Consider the following 18616-nt stretch of genomic DNA (forward strand, 5'->3'; position numbering starts at 1 on the left):
TTCCAATTGAACAGTCAACATCATCATCATGTCATTTGGTAAGAAAGCTGCTGAAAGATTAGCCAACAAAATCATCTTAATCACCGGTGCATCATCCGGGATTGGTGAAGCAACCGCTCGAGAATTCGCTGAAGCTTCCAATGGTAAAATCAAATTAATCTTAACTGCCAGAAGATTCGATAGATTGACTAGTTTAAGTGAATCTTTAATCAAACAATATCCTGATATAAAAATCCATTCTGCTAAATTAGATGTCACCGTCAAAGAATCTATCAAACCTTTCCTTTCTAGTTTACCTCATGAATTCGCTGATATTGATGTTTTAATCAATAATGCTGGGAAAGCATTAGGTAAAGCCAATGTAGGATCTATTGAAGATGAAGATATCGATGGAATGTTTCAAACTAATGTACTTGGTTTGATTCATATTACTCAAGCTGTTTTACCAATTTTTAAAGCTAAGGATTCAGGTGATATTGTTAATATTGGTTCTATCGCTGGTAGAGATCCTTATCCTGGTGGTGCTATTTATTGTGCTACTAAATCAGCTGTTAAATTCTTTAGTCATTCATTAAGAAAAGAATTAATTAATACCAAGATTAGAGTTTTGGAAGTTGATCCTGGTGCTGTTTTAACTGAATTTTCATTAGTTAGATTCAAAGGTGATTCTGATGCTGCTGATGCCGTTTATAAAGGTACTCAACCTTTAGGTCCTGAAGATATTGCGGAATCGATTGTATTTGGAGTTTCAAGAAGACAAAATACCGTCATTGCTGAAACTTTGGTCTTCCCTCAACATCAAGCTTCTGCTAGTCATGTTTATAAATCATCTTAACCTTTTTACAGATAAATAAATAAAAATGAATAAATAAATAATTTATTTTCTATTACCTCCGATTATAAATACTCTATATATATTCTTTCCCTCTAAAAACTTAATTGTTCTAATGTCTTTGTAAGTTTGGCAGCTCCATCAACTGCCACATTATTATCGATATTAACTTTTGGTCGATTCATTTCTAACCCAGCTAATAACATACATGCCTTACATATTTTATTCGATGATAAATATCCACATTTCTCACATGTATTGCCATCTTTCAATTCTTCTTTCTTCTTAGCTTTTAATACCACTGATCCATCGGCATTAATTTCAACTTCTTGACTTTGATCATCTTGGTGTTCCATAATCTTCTTCTTGTTCTTATATTGAGTAGTGACTTTCTTTTTCTTAGGAGCCAATACTAAATGTTCTCCACTATAGATAATATCCATTATACATGATGGTCTTACTGCTTCTAATGATTTTAATAATTCTCTAGCTGTACCTCTGAATGCTTCTGGTGCATATGTACATTCAGTTGAGAAATAATCCAACTTCTTATAATGGGCATACAATACAATTTCCTTTTGATAAGTATATTTAAATGGTTTTGATCTTTTAATAGGTGATCCACTTGATTGAGTTAAAATTGTACAACTTTTTTCTAATCTTGCTACATCTCCTCTTAATAAATTCATTAAAACAGTTTCCGCCATATCATCAGCATTATGACCGGTAACCACATGGTTTATGCCTAATTTTGCAGCTCCACGATCTAATGCTTGTCTTCTTAATACACCACAATAAGTACACGATGATCTTATCCCAGCACAAGATACAATCTCATCCATGGTCCAATCATATAAATCCTTATACGATATGATTTCCAATGGCATTTTATATTGAACTTGATTTCTCTTAACCGTAGCTAAGGAATCATCACGATATCCTTTAATCCCTTCATCGATCGATAATAACACTAATTCCAAGCCATAGTTATAACGTTCATTCAAAGTCTTTAAAATCGATGCCAACACAGTTGAATCCTTCCCTCCTGATGCACCAATAGCAACTTTATCACCGGGAGCGAATAAATGAGCATTAGTGATGGTATTATGGATTTCAGTTTCAAACACATTATAAAAACATTCCTTACATAGCTTTTGGGAATTCTTGGGTCTTTTCATCACCGCTTTTCTAGCATGACATAATTGACATAAGGCTGAAACTTTTAATATCTTTGGTTTTTGACCGTCTGTCATCTTGGTTGTGTTGTTATCTATTGTATATGTGGTGGTATGTATAGTGTTGGGTGGGTGGTTTGTGGGTGAAAGGTTGATTAGTTATATGGTCTGTAATGACTTCTGATATTTCACAATCAAATTTTTTTTTATTTTTAGATGGGGCTGCGAATTTCTTTTTTTTTACAAAGTTAACTATTATTCTTAAATACTATGTTTCTTTTATTGATATTTCTATTAGCTATATATGTACAAAACCTATAGATATGACAAATGTATATGAGGAGTGTTTGTATACCTTGTAGAATCAAGAAAAGAAAGGGGAAGCAGAGGGGGAGGGAAGATGAGATATGATATGCAAGAAATTAAAATAATTTACAAATATAAAAGGTTTTGAAATGAAAAGGGGTGTTGAAGGATTTAGATTTAAACGGCGGCTTGGAATTCATCATTGTTAGAATTAACGTTGGCGTACCTGAATCTATTGTTTTCTTCGGATTCTCTTTGATTTTGTTGACCTTGTTGTTGGCCTTGTTGTTGTTGACCTTGGGATTGATTATTTTGTTGTTGTTGTTGACCTTGTTGTCCTTGAGTTTGGTTATTTTGTTGTTGTTGACCTTGTTGGTTTTGATTTTGGTTATTGTTTTGATTGTTATTTTGATTGTTTTGTTGACCTTGTGGTTGGTTTTGTTTCTTACCATAACCATTTGAAGCAGTCTTTTCATTCTTTTCAGTTAATAAACCAACTTTTTCATTCATAACAATAGCTAATTCTTGTAATCTTGATCTTTGAGGTTCATTACTAGTAAAGTTAATAAATATTTTAGTTTCATCAAAACTACCCCCAATTTCATTTGATTCAATCATTTTTTCTAAAATTTCATAAATCTTTTCATTAACAAGATTAAAAACTTTAGATAATTTAGCAATGGATAATTTAGTATAAACAGCTTTATAAGTGAAAATATAAGTTCTTAAACCTTCAACTTGTAATTGACTCTTTAACATAGCTAATAATTCATCATTATCAGGGAATAATTTCCAAATCTTAATACCAGATAATAATTGATATGCTTTTGACCAATCTCCCTTTTGTAATGCTATAGATGCATGAACTATATGATCTTTAATACTTTCTGGTGGACCAGTGAAAAATTGTCTATCATGGAATTCTAATTTGGATTTGAATGATTTAATAGAAGCTTTACGTTTAGAATCTTTAGCAGAATTAGAAGCTTGGGCTAAAGCTGGGATTTCAATTAATAATGAACTGGTCATATAAACACATTCCAATAATTCTAAATTAATATGTTGATGGAATGGTAATAATTTTTGTCTTTCAGCAGTAGTGGCTTGATTTGGATATTTTGAATTAAAACCTTGACCTAATAATTCTTTTGATCTTTGAGAATTAACAATTTCATTTAAAATTTTATGAGATTCTTCAATAGCTCCTGATCTAAAGGCACTTAAACCTAATTGAACAATAGCTCTATTATATTGAACTTGTAAAGTAGATTCAGCATGATTAATTGATCCATATAATTGAGATGATAAAAATAATTCTCTAGCTTGATTATATTGATTATTAACAGCATAATAGTAAATAGTATTTAATAAACTATGTTTACCATAAATTGAATTGGAATGGTTATGTAAGAAAGTATTTATACCTTCAATAAGTTCATTTGGAGTAGCATTCTTTGAAACAAGGGCTGAATCAATATCAATACCTTTCCAAGCTTCAGCTTCATTGGCAGTAATTAATTGATTTGGTTTATAATAGATATGTTCTAATCTTCTTAAAGTGATTCTAGCAAGTTGTTCAGATGATGGTCTAATATCTTCTGGAGTAATTAATTCAATATATGATTGACCTCTGACGATTAATTTGTAAATACTTGATTCATCCTTTAATCTTTCAACGTATTCAATAGAATGAGGATCAGTATTTTGTAAAGATCTAGTGAATTCATCATCTAATCTATCAATTAAAGAAGTGACGGAACCAAAGATAACTTTAACCCCATCAGCTCTGGCTTCAGGTTCAATATCAATTTCATCAGTAGTAGAACCTAATTCTGATAATTGATATTTATCAATATTAGCATATAAAACATCTAATAAAGCATTAAGATCATCTTCATTCTTTTTCCATTCATCAACAGGCATGAAATTTTGATTAGCAGAAGCATCAAATCTAATGGATAATAAGATTTGATATATAGCGATTAATTCAAAAGCACTACCTTTTTCTAAATTAGTACTTAATAATTGATCTAAAGTTTGAATTTGTTCAAATTTATCAATATTTTTCTTACCTCTTGATTCAATAATTTGTTTTAAAGCAGCAAACACAGGACCCATGGCTCTTCCACCCACTGCAGTATACTCAGCACTTTGTTCATTACCATTAGAAGGAATAATATCAACTGATTCTTCTCTTTCAAATAAATCTGGTTGTTCACGATAGAAATCATATCTGGTTTGAACATCTTTAATTTGTTTTCTAAGTTTTATTCTAGCAGCATTAAAAGATTTTGATTCAGTAGCATTTAAGGATTTTTCTGATTTTTCATTTTCATTGGTTTCATTCATATATTCTTCTAAACTTGCTAAACATTTAATATAAAAGTTTGGAATAGCAATACTTTGTTGTTTAGTTCTAACCACATAACGTTGTAATTTATCAATTTCATTCAATACCACAGTCCAATTGTTGGTTCTTTTATTAACATTAATAGTTTCAATCGATTCTTCCATATCATCTAATAATTTATCTTTAGCAGATTTAACCACTCTTTTACCTTCATCCGAATCGGAATCAGAATCATCATCACGAGATCCTTTTAAAAAGCTCTTCTTTAAGAAATAAGCTGGACCAGTAGGACGAACATCAGAATCAGAATCATCAGAATCAGAATCATCAGAATCATTACCAAATTCTGAATCACTGGATTCATCATTATCTTCTTCTTGAGAAGAAGAAAGTAATTCTTCTTCATCAGAAGTCAATAAATCCTCTTCTTCAGAGGTTGAATCTGAGTTATAGCCAGACACAAAGAAACGGGACATGATGGATTCTCGTTTACTATATGGATGATCTAATAGATACTGTTTAAACTTAAGTTTGGCAACACGTTCAATCAGAATTTTCCAACAACTTCTTTTTGAACGATGCAATTTTTTTTTTGTTAGAGCTTCTGATTTTGTATAGAAAAAAAAAATTTCACTCTGAGTCAGACACAGATTTACTCTCATGTGTTCTCAAAATTACTGGTCTTACAAAGTAGTATACAAAGAGAGACGGTATAGTTGCAAATTTATCATAAACTTCTCATAGACTTAGATAGTATATATGTATATAGGGCGACTAATTATCTAGTTTGTAACTCTTTACTCTCAGGAATTTAAATGGCTTTTCATTCTTTAATGGGAAGGTTACAACTTCTCCTTCTCTTTCATCTTCAGGTCCCATCTTCTTTCTAATAGCATAATATCTTCCCCATGTTAATTTATTATGTTTGAAGATCCCTCCTAATGGTTTGATATCATAGAAGTAATGGAATATATAATATGGTACAGCTCCATTATCAATAGTTATATGGATTTCTCCTTCAACTGATACCGTCCATGTCCCATGATAAATTCTTTGACCTTCTTTAATTTGATAACTTGTAGTATTAGCATTAACAGCAGTATCTAAAATAGTATTGGCGAGATTTTTATTCTTCTTCAGTAAATAAGGGACTACTTTATTAGGTTCTAAAGCAGTCAATACTTTAACACAGGTTCCATCAGGATAAAATCGAATATATCTATAATATGTCATACTTCGAACTGGATTAGCCCAACTATTGGAAAATTCAGATCTACCTCCTTCAATATAATAATTAACTATACTAATATAACATCCTAAGAATTTAACAAATGGTCTTTCCCGAAGCATATGTTTATATGAATTATTATATTGAGGTAATATTTGTACAAGATCAGTAGGAATTGGTAATGATTCTCTGGTTTCAATTGATGCACCAAGTGGTAATGAACTTAAATATAATTTATTTTCTTCATAGATTTGATTATTATATGCTAAATTACACATCTTTCTCCAACTATGAGATGATCCAAGTCCTAAATAAGCATGTTTCTTACAAGTGATTGAAAAATTAAACCATGATTCTGGAGTTGTTAAAATCATAATATCAATAATATGATACCAAATATCATCCGGAAGATTAATCAAGGGAGATACTGGTTCAACTTGTTTAACTGTTTCTTCAATTCCAAGATTGACAAATTTAATAGTCATACCATCTTCATCTTCAGTATTATTTGGATCATAAGGTATAGCATCATGATGAATAAAACTAGCTAATAATTTATCCACATCAATTTTTTTAACTTGATCTTCATCAACTCTTCTAACATTCTTACCTCGTTCCTCTTTAAGTTTCTTAAGAGCATACGGTACTCTTTCTGTTCGATATAATGAATCAACTCTATCATTTAATTTAAATGCTTGTCTATAAAGTCCCACTGCATCTTGCATCAGTCCCGATTGTTCCTTTTCAATCGCTTGTTCAAATAGGGCTATGGCTTGATGATCACGTTCTGAAAGTGATTCATTAACTGGTTCCTTATTATCAGTAGTCAATACTGAGGATGAACCACTTGAATCTATCACTTTTGTTCCCCCACTCATAATGAAATATATCCCTCCTTGTAATCCTAACTTCTATAACCTGTTTCTTTTTAAGGAATTGAATATGATAACTGGATTTGGTATGCTGGTATCAAGGGGTATCTATATATATTGATGCATGTAGTATAAAGTTGATTGGTATAGTTTATCGTTACTATTGCTTATTAATAATTAGGCAACCACCGTTTTAGATCTCTTTCGATGTCAAACAAAAACACTAAACGGTTTATGTCGCAAAAGTGATGTCTAAAAAGTGAGAATGCAAATTTTATGACATAGGTTTACGACAATAGCTTGAATTTAGATTATTATATATATTACTCTATAAATTACCCTAATAATTCATCTAAAAAGTCTAAATCATTGGGTTTATGTTTGGGTTGTGGTTTTACACTCGTGGAATCGTTGTTATCATTGGTCGTGGTCTTATCTTGTATGGTTAAATCAGATAAGAATGCATCTATATCAGTAGTTTTATTTGTGGTGGTTTCAATACTTGAAGATTGTTTAGAATTAGTGGATCCTGATCCCCCTAATAAAAAATCAAGATCAGCATCAAGATCAGTATCGGATATCTTGGTCTTTTCTTTGGCTGCATTGTTTATCAAGTTAGCATTTATGGAAGATAAATGATCATCATTATTAAGTGTATTTATCTCAAGTACTTTACTCTTCGATATTGGTTTTGATGTGTCAAACTTTCGTTTAATCTCTTTATATAGTTTTTCCTTTTCAACTTTTTCAGCTCTCTCTTTATCTTGATCAGTCTCCTCTTGAGATAAGTACTTGATATTAATCTTGGCTTGTTGTTCTCTATTATTTGATCGTATATCATTTCCGGTGGTAGCAATTGATTGTTCTCCAATCACAAATCCATCTAATTCTTTTGATGAAACTTCATTCAAATTCCGTTGCCCTCTCTTGGCATAATACATATCATTATAATCATCTTTATTATTTCTATTAAGATCATTATAACTTGATAAACCATACTCTTCAAGGAAATTATCTGATACTTTATTATTTAAAAGCTTTCTATTCTTCTTAGTTCGTTGTTGTTCAGCATTAGCCATGAAGTCTTCAAGATTAAACTTAGGAGTTTCATCTTTAGTTGCCATTTCTTTATGTTTATTCTCATCTGATCCAAGATATATCCCATCAATTTCAACTTCCTTTTCATCTTCAGGTTTGACATCACTTTCTTCTGCTTCTTGTTGTTCAAGATCACTGATGATTTGTTGCTTTATCTTTATCTTTTGATCTCTACTAAGCTCGGCCTCACCTAAAGATGGATAGAAATGTTCAAGCAACGCGTCATCTACTTCAGAATCATACTCTTCATCTGAATCATTCAATTCAATTCTATTATCATTACCTCCATTCACCTGTTTTCCTGACCATTTCTTCTTGACCTCTTCAGTCACTGGATTTTTCGGTTTCAGACTTATTCCATGTTTCTTCATATACAGGTATTTCGCCTTCTTATCCCATTTTGAGTTCTTTAATACCATGGTGTCGATATAATCAATATGGGTTATAAAATCTGGGGTTTCTATATATAAATATTTTCAATCCCGTCCCTGGCTAAATTTCTCACTGTGCCAATTTTTTGTTCGTTGGGCCAACGATAAAAAAAATTACTGAGTGACAGAAATCATGTTTCAATTATATAATTACACCTCTAACTGATCTGATTCAATCACAACCCCCATAATGTCCAGTGGTGAAGACAAGACCCCTAAGAGGTCGATTGAGGAGTTATTGAAGCTCTTGAGTACGGGAGAAACCTTGACTGAAACCGAACAGAAACAAATGAAGGATTATAAATTTTGGAAAACTCAACCAGTACCAAGTTTAGAAGAAAAAATTGTATCTGAAGGTCCTATAGATACTACCAAGACTCCTGATGATATTCCTAATACTCCTTTACCTTTACTTAAGGAATTCGAATGGAGTACCATCGATATTGAAAATAAAGTTGAATTGGATGAAGTTTATCAACTCTTATATGAACATTATGTGGAAGATCAAGATGGTACTTTTAGATTTAAATATACTCATGAATTCTTTAATTGGGCTTTGAAACCTCCAGGTTGGAGAAAAAATTGGCATGTCGGTGTTAGAGTGAAAGATACTAATAAATTAGTTGCATTCATTTCTGCTATTCCAGCTGATTTAAAACTTAATACTTCAGGAAATGTAATTCCAAGTGTGGAAATTAATTTCTTAGTTATTCATAAAAAATTAAGAAATAAAAGATTGGCTCCGGTTTTAATTAAAGAAATCACTAGAAGAGTTAATAAAGAAGATATTTGGCAAGCTTTATATACTGCTGGTGTAGTATTACCATCTCCATTGGCTGTTTCTCGTTATACCCATCGTCCTATCAATTGGTCAAAACTTCATGATGTAGGATTTTCTCATTTACCTGCTAATCAAACTAAAGCAGGTATGATTGCTTATTATGTTTTACCTAATGAAACCAAAACTTCAGGGTTAAGAGAAATTGAACAAAAAGATTTAGATCAAGTTTTTGATTTATTTATTAAATTCCAAACTAGATTTGAATTAGTTCAACAGTTTAAAAAACATGAATTTGAACATTGGATCTTAGGGGGTAAATCAGATGGTTCTAAATCAAATGTTATAAAGACTTATGTGGTTGAAAATAAAGATGGTAAAATCACTGATTTCTTTTCCTATTATTTATTACCATTTACAGTATTAAATAATGCTCAACATAATGAATTAGGAATCGCCTATCTTTTCTATTATGCTTCTGATTCAGCCGGTAAGGACAACTATAAGGAAAGATTAAACTCATTGATCACTGATGCATTGATCACTTCTAAGAAATTCAATGTTGATGTATTCAATTGTTTAACTTCACAAGATAATTCATATTTCATTAAAGATGCTAAATTTGGTAGCGGAGATGGATTCTTAAATTATTATTTATTCAATTATAAGACTTTCCCAGTCCATGGAGGTATTGATCCTAAGACGAAGGAAGTGGTTGAAGATAAAACAAGTGGTTTAGGTGTAGTGTTACTTTAGATTTAATTAATATAATATCAATATATATACCCCATACTAATTGTTTTTTTGTAACTTTGTGGTAGCGCGCAGTAAATTTTTCAGTTTTTTTTTTTTTTTTTGGCTCATCTCTAACAAAACAAAAATCAAAAATTATTTTGAACCAAATGGTAGTTGATATATAGCATTTTAAAGTTCTAAGGAATAGACAATGATTTCATCAAGTGCTTGGGTACCAAGAGGGTTTGCCTCTGAATTTCCAGAGAAATATGAATTGGACGATGAAGAAATGGAAAGAATCACTGCCATGGCGAAGTTAGAATTAAATGATGCAAAGGAAGATTTGGAAGAAGCTCAAGCTGAAGCTGAAGCCAATGGAACTGAAACTAATAGTAACTTAAAAGAACAAATCGAAATCGATGATGATCTTAAAGAATACGATTTGGAAAATTATGATAATGAAGAAGCTGATAGTGATGGAGAAGATGTCACTATTTTCCCTGGTTTACCAAATGAAGCTAAAATTCATACTGATGAAGATGGAAATGATCCATATTTAACCTTACCTAATGAAACCGATGAACAAGAAGAAAAGAAAGAATCTCAAATATATCCTTCTGATAATTTAGTATTGGCCACCAGAACTGAAGATGATATTTCATATTTAGATGTTTACGTCTATGATGATGGTGCTGGTGCTCCAAAGGGAAGTAATGAAGAAGAAGAAGATAAACTTGATGCCGATGTGGCTAAGGGTTTAGTAAGAGAAGCTAATTTGTATGTCCATCATGATATAATGTTACCAGCTTTCCCATTATGTGTTGAATGGATAAATTATAAACCAGGTCAAGAAAATGTTAGTGAAGAAAGTAATAATAATATTGGTAATTTTGCTGCCATTGGTACTTTTGATCCTCAAATTGAAATTTGGAACTTAGATTATATAGATAAAGCATTTCCTGATTTAATTTTAGGTGAACCAGCCACTACTGAAAATGGTATAACTAAAAAATCCAAAAAGAAATCTAAAAAGTCAAAACATGTCACTACTCATCATACTGATGCTATTTTATCATTAGCTCATAATAAAACTCATAGATCTGTATTAGCCTCATCTTCAGCTGATCATACTGTTAAATTATGGGATTTAAACAATGGTACTGCCGTAAGATCATTAAACACCATTCATGCCAATAAAACTGTTTCATCAACTCAATGGCATTCACAAGAAGCTTCCATTTTATTAACCGGTGGTTATGATGGTACTGCTGCTGTATCAGATGTCAGAATCTCTGATGCTTCTCAAATGTCAAAGAATTATAAAGTTGGATCTGGTGAAGAAATTGAAAATGTCAGTTGGGGTCATCATTCAACTCCAGAAATATTTTATGCTGGTACTGATAATGGTAATGTCTATTGTTTTGATGTCAGAGTACTTGAAAAACCACTCTGGACTTTACATGCTCATGATGCTGGTATATCATCATTAAATGCTAATAGTCATATTCCAGGTATGATAACTACTAGTGCCATGGGTGAAAAAGTTGTTAAACTTTGGAAATCAACTACTGAAAAGAAAGGTGGTCCATCAATGGTCTTATCTCGTGATTTTGGAGTTGGTAATGTTTTAACTGCATCATTTGCTGGTGATGTTGAAGTTGCTGGTCATTTAACTGTTGGTGGGGTTAGTGGAGCCTTAAAAATGTGGGATACTTTCTCAAATCCATCGGTTAGAAATTCATTCCGTGATGAATTAAAACAATTACAAATTCATGCTAGAAATGAAGCTAAACAAAATGGTCGTGCATCAAGAATTGCTAGAAAGTATACTTCTAATGATAATCGTGAAGAAGTTATGACTGTTGAAGCAGGTGGTTTAGATGATGAAGAAGATTCCGATGATGAAGATGGAATGGAACAATAATCCTAAATTTTATTTCATTCTACAGTGTATATTAGTTATTTAATTAATCTCTCTCTTTATAAACTCTTGTATATTTCCAAAATAAAACTTATACTTTGCATTTCACAACACTATAAAAGATCAATCAATCGTAGATTTTAAAAGCTTATAAACTACTAGCGAAAATTTCAGATAATTTTTCAGGTTCTGATCCACTTGAAATAGAATCATTAACGATACCATTGACACTAACAGTTGGAGTAACATGAACACCAACACCTCTTAAGTATCTAGTAAAGTATTTAACATCAACAGTAGCACCATTACCAGAATTACTTTGTTTTGCTAATTCAGTTTGAGGTTGAATTTGTAATTGAGATAAAATTTCATCCTTGGTGAATGGTAATTTAACATCCTTAACTACAATTTGATAGATATAATCGTAAATTTCATTACGATTTAAACTAACAGTAGCAGTATCGTAGAATTCTTCCTTATGTTTAAAGATACTTTCAGAAAGATCCCAGAATAAAGCATTGGAATTTTCAGCTTGTTTCTCTCTGATGAGACTAGCAGCTACTAATGAGAATTCATTAAGTAACACTGAATTTGGATGCCATGGTTGAATAACATTAACAAACACAAATTGGAACTTGTTAGGATACTTCTTTTCTAAGTTTGGAATGACAGTATCTTTCAATTTGAAGAAGATCTTACCACTATATGGACAATTATAATCTAAGTAAAGATTAATAACGTGGGGTGCAACTGGTGTGGCTGCTGAAGCTAAGAATTTAGCAGAATAGTAGTAATGAGTTAAGGAATACTTTGGTGAGATAGTCATGGCTTATATATGAATCAATTGACTTAAAATGAACTGGTTTGTCTTTGAAAGATAATGAAATAGTGTATATTACTAATATTTTCAATCTTCGATATCGTCCTCCCTTTTTCAGATTCCACAGTTTTTACAGTTTTTCTCTAGCCGTATATTCGGTCCCCCAAAACTGCAAAAAAAATTGACACATTTTTGAAATATTTTTACATTTTATTTATTATTTATTATTTATTATTAGTACACAATTATTATATATTACATCTATATTTATACAATTTGAATATGCTAAGCTTTTCAATTAGCTGAGATCGAAAAACGTACTTGCTTGAACTATAATTAGTTAGCAAGTTCGTATAACACAATCAAATTATGCTGCCGATCCTATGAAAAGATTAAAGTAGCTTAATCGATTAAACTAGAGACAGTGATCTTTGTATCATGTCTCCTTCTGTTTTGATTTGGTTTCAGTTGATTAGAATTGTCATTATCATTAGGCACAATAACTTCACTAGCCAATTTGTTACCATTCTTCTTGTTCTTCTCTTTGTTATATAAACGATTTTTCTTTCTCTTTCTCGCATCTCTTCTCTTTTTATTAACTTTCTGCAACATCACCATTTTAGTAGTCATAAAATTCAGATCAGTATTAAAATCACCATTAGAATCAGCCGCATCGCTGCTGACTATGCCATCATCATCATCGTCATTGATATTAACAAACTTGTTACGCGGTTTGTTTCTACTGTTGAAGCTATTAGAAGACACCAAAGAAGAAGCTTTAGCAGATCCTGTAATGGTTATGTCGTCATCTTTATCGTCTAGTCCCATATCATACGAAGGTGATGAATTATTGTCACTGCCGTAGTCAACGTTATTTTCATCTCCACTTTCATATTGACTATCGTATTCACTATCAGACTCGCTTTCTGATTCAAATACTCTAATTGAATTATTGGTAACCTTGACATGTGATTTTTTATATTTATTCTTTAACCTAGATGATGTTCTCTTTTTTGGTAATTTCTTAGGTAGTTGCTTAATATGACTAGCTTCTGATGGATGATATGGTAATGAATCAGAATCAAATCTATCTTGATCAACATCGGGATCAACAAATGTTAGCTCACCTGCAAGTCCTACCAAAGATCCACGATTTACATGAGGTTCGAATGCTGAATTTTTTCGTGTTCCAACTGGAGAAAGACTCTGTGATATAGAAACTCTTCTATTGGAACTACTATTTGAAAATGATCCATAATTTGATTGACCCGAAAGAATCTGCTTGGCCGGTGTACCTTGTGAATCTATAACATTCTCCGCATATGATTGACTAGAACGAAGCCTTCTGGGAGGAGTCTTTACTAACTCTAAAGTATTTTCTAGTTGAACATAAGAATGAGGATTGTCTTGTCTATTCAAGCTTCGATAATCGTCTATCGTAACTTGTCCTCGTGGTCGAGTTTGTGAAGAAAATGGTCTTGATCGAATGGTTGGACTTGGAGTACTTATTTTATTTTCTTGAGATGATTCTTCGATTGGATCAGAATCCTTTATTGATTCAGAAATATTTTCAGTATCATTTGAAGCCAACATTTGTTCAAGATCCTTCATTGTAGTTCGTTGATTTGGTATAAATGGACTGAAGTTGGAACTCCTAACTTTTCGTTTTGCTTTTCCATTACCATTGTTATTTATATTATTTCTTGACGAAGGTGACTGTGTTCCAGGAGATAATGACGGCATCAGTATTGAAGGAGAGTCCGAGTATGAAAATGAATTGAATTCCGTTGGTGATCTTGAATTTGAGCGAGCATTCTCGGATTGCATTTTCAATCTCATTAGATGTCTTATACTCGATCTAGTCTGTGGTATGTCAATTTCTTCTACCGGTTGAATAGTGATATCATTAGGTGTGTTTTGGGAGTCTTCTGTTTCATCAGATTCCGAAATTAAAGATACAATTTCAATCAGTGCAGTTGGTGATCTGACAATTGAATTATTGGAAGAATTGAAATCTAATGAATTACTATGTTCAACCGACGAATTATTTGAGGTTGTGATTATAGGAGCTTTTCTCTTCGATAGTCTACTTCTTATCTTGGCAGATATTTCAAAATCATCGAAAGTTACCTCTTCAGGTATTTCATCATCTTCTAGTTCAACCTGCCCATCATTATCTATCATTTCTTTATCATATGGAATATCTTCGTCGGCATCTTTGTCTTCTTCTTCTTCTTCTTCTTCTTCTTCTTCTTCTTCTTCTTCTTCATCGTTATTCTCTTCCTCTTTCTCGTCTTCTTCGTCATCATCTACTTCATCTTCTTCTTGCACAAATAGAGAAGAAAGTTTATTATTATCTTCAGGTTCTTCTGATTCTTCATCTTTATCAACATCAGATTCATCATGTTTCCACGCTAGCTCCATCTCCACTTCTTGAAGAATATTATTTCCATTTCCCTTAACTTCATCCTCTATTAACAGTTCGTCCATATCCACCTCTTCTAGTATATCATTTCCATTATCTTTAGGCACATCATCCATTTCCACATCATTTAAGGTTGTATTTCCATTATCCAGTATTGCAGCAAGCACATTTTTCTTTGGTAGTGGTTGGCTCTTCTTAGGAACTACCTTTTTAACTGGAGGAGGTTGAGTTTGTTTAGGAGTTGTTTTCTCAATTGATGATGTTATGATCTGTTGCTTTTTGGAAGGGGTTAGACGTGAATGTTTTGCTAGTATGGATCGTTTCTTTCTCTGTATTCGTTTCCTAATGATAGGTGACTTCCTTGCGGTGACTTTATTTATCACTATAGGTGATCTTACTTTATCTCTCTTTTGAATTGGAGATTTATCAATGGGTATAACCTTCCCATTATCATTGTTTGTTTCATGATTTATACCAGAATAAAGCCCTCGTGCAAGGCTAAATATCCTACCGTAAAACCCTTGGTTTGGATTCAGCTTATCAACATTAGACATGACTCAGATAGTATCAATGCCTAGTTTGACAAACAATGGTCGCCACAGGTTGCAAGTGTGCTAAGGGGGTTGAAAGATTGGATGGTTAAATATTTTGATGATGGGATTCAAAGTTATCTGTCTCAATAAAAATAACACACAAAAACTTTCTAAGAAAATCAAATCAGGAAATCGCAGGTGGAGATCAATGATTATTTAAATTGCAAAACTTGGAAGGAGTTTATGGGGGATAGGAGGTTGTTAAAAGTTTAATGTCTATTAGATCTTTACTTTTTATAAAATTTATGCCTTGTTAGTTACACTGCCCAATGCAAATCGACTTGAAATTGCATATTAAAAGAATACATACACATATATGAACTATATACTGCAAAAGATTAAAAAATACTAGTAATGGTGATAATTGAAAGTAATCAACGAATGGATCATGATACAAGGATAACCAATTTACATTTATCGAATAAAATACCATGGAACTTGTAATCATCATCCACTTCGAATTCTTTCAATTTAGATTTTTGAATGGCATTGAAATCTTCATTCACAATATTATTTTCATTTACGAAATCATCATAATCATTCTTTAAGAATAATTGAACATCAGATGGAGTAAATTCTTGACCACTTTCAATATTATTATTCTTTTCTAATTCCAAACGTTTGAATAATTTGGTTTTTAAATCTTGTAAGCGAAGATTCGTTGGCAATAACAATACAAATATATCTTCATCGAAATAGAATTTCACCTTAACCTTTGGTGCTTGTGCTTGAGATTGGGATTGGTATTGGGATTGGGATGGAACTTGTTGTGCTTGTGTTTGTGGTTGTTGGGTTGATGGTGGTATTGATTTTGCGGTGGTATCACCTATCAAATGGGTACTTGAAGATCTTGATCTAGATTCGGTAGGAGGAGTATATGAATTTCTTGAATTTGATACATTATTAGGATAAGATGAATATTCTGATAATCTTTCATGATGATAATTCGATTGTTGACTTATTGGTTTTGATGATCTTTTAAGATTAGTTCCACCATCACTGGTTATCAATTCTTTATCGAACCCATTATCCAATACTTCAAATAAAAGTAAAACTTCTTCAGATCTCGATATATGATTTGGTAATGCAATTAAATTTCGTAAATAATAATCCAATTTTTCTCGTCTTAATTTTGAAATATTATCATTAACGTTAATTAATGGACCCGGTATAGATGGAATAATACGTTTTGAATTTTCAATTTTACCTGCTTCATAAGGAAATAATTCTAATAATTTAACTTGTAAATCATAGAAATCTTGATAATATCTGTATAATTGCCTTATCTTACCATTTGAAAGTTTGGCAGTAATAAGATATTGATATCTACCATGATCTAATTGATAAGAATCAACACCCGCTTCAAGAATAACAGTACCTGAAGAACTTAATGAAGATCTATTAGATCCATATCCATTGCCATTACCATTATTATTATGATCTTTTTCAAAGAATTGACTATTAGAAGAAACAGGAGGAGTTTGATTAGTTGATGAAATTGAACCAAGTGGAATGGTTGAAGCTTGATATTTTGCATTTGAATCTTTCCATTGTTCAACAGTGGGGATTTTAAAATCATTAATGGTACGAGTGATATCATCTTGATTTGAAGGATTAAGATCGGGATTTTGAGCATTTGGATTCAATAAATCAATGATTTTAACATATGTAACTGGTACTAAACCAGGACCTCCTAAACGATTTATTGGTTTAGCAATAAACCATTCAAATTCATGATGAGCACAAATTATTAAATTTTCTCCGGGGTATATATTTAATTCATCTTCTCTTTCAGCAATGAATTCATAAAGTACAATCGCATAAAGGGTTTGACTTGAATTTCTTTGATTTGAACGAGATAATTGAGTTGGAGATGTAGGATATGCATTTTGATTTTGATTTTGAAGATTATGATTTTGAATATCATTACCAGTCAAGCCTTGGCTTATGGCAGTATCTTGAGCCACTGGTCTTGATCTATTAAATACTTCGAAATAACTAACAGGTACCATACCTTTTACATGAGTTACTGGATTGGTAGCTTCATACCAAGCATTAGAATTATCAGTACTATTACCATCAGTAGTATCATCTACTGAATCACTTAATACATGAAAGAAATCCCCCTTGGAGAATTTCAATTCTCCAGGACCTTGAGGTTGATAATCATATAATGCTTTTATAACTTTTTTTGGAGATTGTAAAACATCACTTACATCGGCAGCGCCAATGGATGTAACTCTTGTTATGGAATGCTTAGGAGAAGATGCAGTAGAATTTGAAGATTGCCTCTTACTTCTTCTGAAACTTTTCATCATCTTGGAAACAATGAATTATGAGATGGATGGACGAAGGGAATGTGGTAGTAATTGACACAACAGTGGAGACCGAAACAAAACTGAAGAGATGTGTATGGGAATAGATGAGATAAGCTTGGGGTTTTGTCCGATGTAATTGGATTTTGATGCAGCAGTTGATGATGGGTGTGATGACCTTGATGACGTCTGTAGATCCAATGACCAATGATGATGATGATGATGAGCGATGATAGATGATAGATTGTAATATGTGTTGAGTCGTAAAAGGTTCATTCTTTCAAACTCAAAGAAAGTTCCAGTCCAATCCTGCGTGATTGGCGTTCCTGTATATAATCATGGCTACTTTTTTTACGTGTCGCGCTCAAACTTCAGAAATTTTTTTTTTTTATTTTCAGTTTCAGTTTCATTGTTCCAATTTAGATGCCGTTTGATTTAGTTAGTTAGTTGTTAGTTGTTGTTCAATGTAGTTGAGGCAAATGTGTTATTGTCGTAGTTAATATTATTATTTTATGATACAATGTGAGGTAGGTACATTACTACAGTGTCTCATAATAAATTATTTATTATTTAGTATCAACATTCAGTACTTCAAGCATCTTAGGTACATAAAATTTGGGCTATCCCTTACACTATTTAACTCTTTCAAATTATAAATAATAAATAATTTTTTACCAATTTCAAATTTCTATTAACTAACCATAACTATAACAACTAGGATTAATTAGCATTGCAAC

At 31.8% G+C, this 18616-nt stretch overlaps 10 protein-coding genes across 10 annotated transcripts; 3 read left to right on the forward strand and 7 right to left on the reverse strand. All coding sequences in view use genetic code 12, as the record gives it.

The window, feature by feature from the left end:
* Window positions 1-28: 28 nt before the first annotated feature.
* On the forward strand, window positions 29-835 carry DFJ63DRAFT_333702 (NADP(+)-dependent dehydrogenase; the record flags this gene model as incomplete). The annotated part of the gene is made up of 1 exon (XM_064907895.1): window positions 29-835. The coding sequence occupies one exon, from the start codon at window positions 29-31 to the stop codon at window positions 833-835; it is 807 nt and encodes a 268-aa protein (XP_064763414.1).
* A 44-nt stretch (window positions 836-879) lies between these two features.
* On the reverse strand, window positions 880-2268 carry DFJ63DRAFT_60332 (uncharacterized protein). Its single transcript, XM_064908990.1, has one exon. The coding sequence runs from the start codon at window positions 2083-2085 to the stop codon at window positions 928-930; it is 1158 nt and encodes a 385-aa protein (XP_064763415.1). The 5' UTR covers window positions 2086-2268; the 3' UTR covers window positions 880-927.
* A 222-nt stretch (window positions 2269-2490) lies between these two features.
* Window positions 2491-5139, reverse strand: NIP1 (translation initiation factor eIF3 subunit c; the record flags this gene model as incomplete). Its single annotated transcript, XM_064904847.1, has 2 exons — window positions 2491-2609; window positions 2739-5139. 2 exons carry the CDS (start codon window positions 5137-5139, stop codon window positions 2491-2493), a joined length of 2520 nt encoding a protein of 839 aa, XP_064763416.1.
* Window positions 5140-5437: 298 nt separating this feature from the next.
* On the reverse strand, window positions 5438-6769 carry DFJ63DRAFT_311409 (SCF ubiquitin ligase complex subunit; the record flags this gene model as incomplete). The annotated part of the gene is made up of 1 exon (XM_064905749.1): window positions 5438-6769. One exon carries the CDS (start codon window positions 6767-6769, stop codon window positions 5438-5440), a length of 1332 nt encoding a protein of 443 aa, XP_064763417.1.
* Window position 6770: 1 nt separating this feature from the next.
* DFJ63DRAFT_60335 (uncharacterized protein) lies at window positions 6771-8381 on the reverse strand. Its single transcript, XM_064908991.1, has one exon. It carries the CDS (start codon window positions 8278-8280, stop codon window positions 7099-7101), a length of 1182 nt encoding a protein of 393 aa, XP_064763418.1. The 5' UTR covers window positions 8281-8381; the 3' UTR covers window positions 6771-7098.
* On the forward strand, window positions 8382-9963 carry NMT1 (glycylpeptide N-tetradecanoyltransferase). Its single transcript, XM_064908992.1, has one exon. It carries the CDS (start codon window positions 8483-8485, stop codon window positions 9824-9826), a length of 1344 nt encoding a protein of 447 aa, XP_064763419.1. The 5' UTR covers window positions 8382-8482; the 3' UTR covers window positions 9827-9963.
* On the forward strand, window positions 9911-11778 carry PWP1 (rRNA-processing protein). Its single transcript, XM_064906827.1, has one exon. The coding sequence runs from the start codon at window positions 10017-10019 to the stop codon at window positions 11727-11729; it is 1713 nt and encodes a 570-aa protein (XP_064763420.1). The 5' UTR covers window positions 9911-10016; the 3' UTR covers window positions 11730-11778.
* On the reverse strand, window positions 11779-12833 carry DFJ63DRAFT_317456 (uncharacterized protein). Its single transcript, XM_064906828.1, has one exon. The coding sequence runs from the start codon at window positions 12550-12552 to the stop codon at window positions 11875-11877; it is 678 nt and encodes a 225-aa protein (XP_064763421.1). The 5' UTR covers window positions 12553-12833; the 3' UTR covers window positions 11779-11874.
* On the reverse strand, window positions 12783-14791 carry DFJ63DRAFT_317457 (uncharacterized protein). Its single transcript, XM_064906829.1, has one exon. It carries the CDS (start codon window positions 14728-14730, stop codon window positions 12949-12951), a length of 1782 nt encoding a protein of 593 aa, XP_064763422.1. The 5' UTR covers window positions 14731-14791; the 3' UTR covers window positions 12783-12948.
* Window positions 14792-15737: 946 nt separating this feature from the next.
* BEM1 (phosphatidylinositol-3-phosphate-binding protein) lies at window positions 15738-18336 on the reverse strand. The gene has a single exon (XM_064908993.1). It carries the CDS (start codon window positions 17880-17882, stop codon window positions 15951-15953), a length of 1932 nt encoding a protein of 643 aa, XP_064763423.1. The 5' UTR covers window positions 17883-18336; the 3' UTR covers window positions 15738-15950.
* Between the last annotated feature and the right edge of the window lie 280 nt (window positions 18337-18616).

Source organism: Scheffersomyces coipomensis, assembly GCF_036884675.1.
Source record: "Scheffersomyces coipomensis strain NRRL Y-17651 chromosome Unknown DFJ63scaffold_2, whole genome shotgun sequence".
NCBI lineage: Eukaryota > Fungi > Ascomycota > Pichiomycetes > Serinales > Debaryomycetaceae > Scheffersomyces > Scheffersomyces coipomensis.